This window comes from Eurytemora carolleeae, unplaced genomic scaffold (assembly GCF_000591075.1).
Source record: "Eurytemora carolleeae unplaced genomic scaffold, Eaff_2.0 scaffold1954, whole genome shotgun sequence".
NCBI classification, from domain to species: Eukaryota; Metazoa; Arthropoda; class Copepoda; order Calanoida; family Temoridae; genus Eurytemora; species Eurytemora carolleeae.
The window spans coordinates 27,925-31,794 of record NW_019397839.1 but is presented as its reverse complement, the minus strand read 5'-3'; the positions used below and the strand labels follow the sequence as shown (position 1 = coordinate 31,794).

Here is a 3,870-nt window from a genome sequence, read left to right as displayed (position 1 = left end):
CCCTCTGTCAACACCGGGCCTTTCAGTGAACTAGTTATTATTTTCATTATTATTATTATTACTATTTTATTTTTATCGCTGAAGAATCCAGAGATGATTTCAAGGATGTACATAGCTAGGAAGGCTGAAGCGAGTAATTACCCCAGAAGAAATTCTGCGTCGGATCATTTTTCGAAATGTTTCCCGTTAAAACCAATTATTATTATCATTTTTATCATCATTATTATTCATCATCATAATTATTACATTAATTACCATTATTATCATTAAAGTAAAAATAATAAACCCCATGTTAAGGTGATAGAATTAAAACAAGACACTTGAAGAACTTTGAAGAACTTTCTGTGATTCTCCGATTTAAATTCATAAAGTAAAAAATCCTTAAAATTCTGAAAGATATTGAAAATATTAATATTTCAGAAGGAATATGCGCGCAAAGTTAATTGGCATAAATCTCGGATTAAGTTCTAAAAAAAAACTTAAATAGATATATTGTAAATTGAGCATTTTTAATTTGAGCATATTTTTGTAAAGGCAAAATATTTTACTTTTAGAAACTGAGGAGTGATTTCGAGGATTAATCAAGGATTGAACAGGGATCAATGATATAAATAAGATCCTCAAATGATCTGAGATTGAACAAGGATTGAACAAGATTGTCTAGGATGGAGCAAGAAAAAACTTACATATTTTAAACATTGACCTTTTTTCTAGGTTGGCAAACTTTTCTAGGAAAAATGTGTTTTATGAACATATTAATATATCATTATTGTATAAAGATTTCAATATTGTCTTTATTAAGGTTTTTTGATCGCTCATAAAGATAACATTATATAATTCCAGATGAGCGAATTTGAAAAATTGGCTTTAAAAATGGCAGCCTGGACATTCACGGAATAACAAAATATCAAGAAAAGGTGGGTGTGGGATATTTAACATTTGATGTTATTTTAATTATTATTATTATTGTCCAGGGGGGCCAGGGGGAGGGCTTAGTTGACTTTGTTTATTCCCCTACTGCGCCCTCTCCTGTTTACGCCCCTGACTGCCATGTATAGATATAAACCCCTCCTTTCACGCACACATTTAACTTCAATGTCTCGCCTTTCAGTATTTATTTATAAAAATAATTCATTGTTTGAAAAAGAAGATTTCAGATTTTGAGTTTCTCGGCTTTCTATACTTTGTTTTCTTTTTCCTTGTCAAACTCCCCTTTCCTCTTAACTCCTATAATATCCCCTCTTGCCCCACAATTTTTGAAGAAAGGGGCGCGTGCCCCAGTATCCCCACTCGGCACTTCCCAGTCTGTTAGCTACGGATCTTTGAACTTTTGAAGTCGTTTACCGTAATTTTCCGGACATGTCGTCTTCTGTAAGTATCTATCTGACTGCTGTCTGCTATATTTACATCTGATATACCAAACCAAATATATCAATATGCTACGGGAGCGTGATTGTCCGTCAATTATAAACTCCTGAATACGCCCAGTTGAATTGAAAAGTTTAAGATTTTAGCGTAGAACGCAATCATTTTTAATGGTTTTAGTAATATTTTGCAAATGTTTGTCCCTAGAAAATATATTTGTAATTTTATTTTTGTCTAACAACCATATCTTCGCGTGTTTTAGGGGAAAATGGGGAAGAAAAAGGGTCGGCGTCAATCTGACCCGTCCAGAGACGAATGCGAGTCGACTGACGAAGAAACGGTCGGATTAGAGATAGAAGTACAAAGCAGTTGTCCGCACACAGGTTTCATTGTTGAAATGTTTAGGGCCACGTATATATTATCAGAAGTAGTAATATAATAGGTCTGTGTTTGTCAAAATATACGCTGTTTAGTCCCAAACGGTTCCCTCTCATTACTTTTGTACACGTCTTCCATTTTGAATATTTTATGACCTTTGTGCATACTTGAAAACGATATATGAAAGTTTCATTTAGGAAATTGATGTATTTCGTTTTTCTATTACCCCCCGGGATATATTTTTTCTAGGTCCTTGGAATTTAAAATTTTCTAGGACCTTGGGATATATTTTCTAGGACCCTGGGATATATTTTTCGAGGACCCTGGGATATATTTTTCTCGGAACCTGAGATGTATTTTTCTGGGATATATCTTTCTTGGACCCTGTGATATATTTTTCGAAAATTTATTAGATTTAATAGATAAAGATAATATTTGCTTGTATCAATGTATTGTATANATAAAACATTTATTAGAAAATAAATCTTGTATCAATAATTTCCTATTTCCTTCGAAAATTACTTAGTTATTTATTTACTCTTAACTCCTTCTGTTGAATATTTCATAAATCTTAATCATATTTACTTCAGGAAAGGTCATATGAAGAAGGACTGTATAAATGGTTGTAAAAACCTAATAATTAGTAAATTACTATCTATTATTTCCAATTCCCTTCCATGTAATGTTGGATGCTAATGATTTTTTTCTAGGCAAAGCTGTATCTTTGGGTTGTATAAAGAAGAATCTAAAGATAGCCTGGGTCCGTGTCGGTCAGTGTGCTGTGTGTCTACGGGAGAAGAAGATGAGTAGCAGGCCGGCCACCCTACCCAGGGGGAAAACAGGTTCAGAGATACATATTTTATTTCTAGTTTTGCTATTAAATGGAAAGAGTTTTTTAGGAATTTAAATTGTTGATTTTTTTTTTAAAAGATTAACGCGGGAAAGTATTGCTTTTTTTTTTGGGGGGGGGGGGATTTTTTTATGGGAATATATTCCTCAGCTATATAAACCATTAATTATCACAAGCTAATCTCTGGAAAAATATTTTTTCTTGTCGTCCTGTATCTGTGACCAATTAAAAAAGTAACATTATAAAATTTGTATTGAATTATCTATTCGAATAATTTCAGGAGCAAAGAAAACTCTACAAGATGTCAAGGTGAACCGTCAAAATACATCCAGTTTCATTTCTTTTACTTATTATTTGGTCATTTTTATATCTTCATTAAATGGGGAAAATATTTTTAGAATCAGCCTTTTCTCTTGCTTAGAGGAGGGGTTACAGAATGTTTTTTTTTTAATATTCGCTAGAACTTTTTTTATTTTAAGGACTTCATTTAACTTTTAGTGGAAAATGAAAATTTTATTTAAATATCAAAATACAATACTTACGTTGATTCTCAATATTTAAAGTTACTTTAAACTTTTAACTCTGACGTTTTTACTTTTCCGTTTCCTGTAAAATGTATTATTAACTTTGGATTGATTAGAATGAGCAGCTTGAGAGAGCCCGTCAGGAGCAGATAAACGCTGCTCAAAAACTAAAACAGCTTCCTAGCAAGGAGGATTCAGTTAAAGAAGGCGTTGCGGATACCAAAAACGGTGTGGCGGATACCAATAAAAGTGTGGCGGACACCAATAACGGTGTGGCGGATCCTGCTACGTCTAGTGTATGGCTGTGTTTGAAGTGTGGAAGCCAGGCTTGTGATGCCAAGGATAAAGATCATGCTCTCACTCATTATAAAACTCCCAGGTCAGATAAGAAAAGATAATTAATTAAAGGGACTGTGTGTGATTTATTGAGATGAAGTCTCTACAATTAATTTAACTTTTAGAGAGAAAAAAGTATATTTTTACTTAACTTGAAGGTGCATGTGGTTTCATTGTAACTGAAATAACGTCGAAAGTCCATTTATTGTGTTAAATAGTTAATACCCAAACAAGAAAAAGTTGCATTTAAAAGTGTTTTTCTAGCTATCCATCCATTCTTGACGAGACCGCCACAGTGTTAAAAATCTCTTAAAACACAAATATGAGAAAGGTTTTTTAGAATCCAACAGGCAGTTGACAGATTATCTAGGGTATATGTTTTCTTGAAAATTCGTCCCCCCATAATCATTTTTACCC

General features: G+C 33.0%; 1 protein-coding gene across 1 annotated transcript in view; it reads left to right on the top strand.

The window, feature by feature from the left end:
- The first annotated feature begins 1,606 nt into the window (after positions 1 to 1,606).
- The window catches only part of LOC111716074 (ubiquitin carboxyl-terminal hydrolase 45), an 11,267-nt gene continuing 9,003 nt past the window's right edge, over positions 1,607 to 3,870 (top strand). Inside the window, exons 1-4 of the mRNA XM_023491483.1 lie at positions 1,607 to 1,748; positions 2,454 to 2,585; positions 2,874 to 2,902; positions 3,234 to 3,496. Of these exons, the coding sequence (XP_023347251.1) occupies positions 1,634 to 1,748; positions 2,454 to 2,585; positions 2,874 to 2,902; positions 3,234 to 3,496 (539 nt within the window). The 5' untranslated portion in view covers positions 1,607 to 1,633. The remainder of the gene's footprint in view (positions 1,749 to 2,453; positions 2,586 to 2,873; positions 2,903 to 3,233; positions 3,497 to 3,870) is intronic.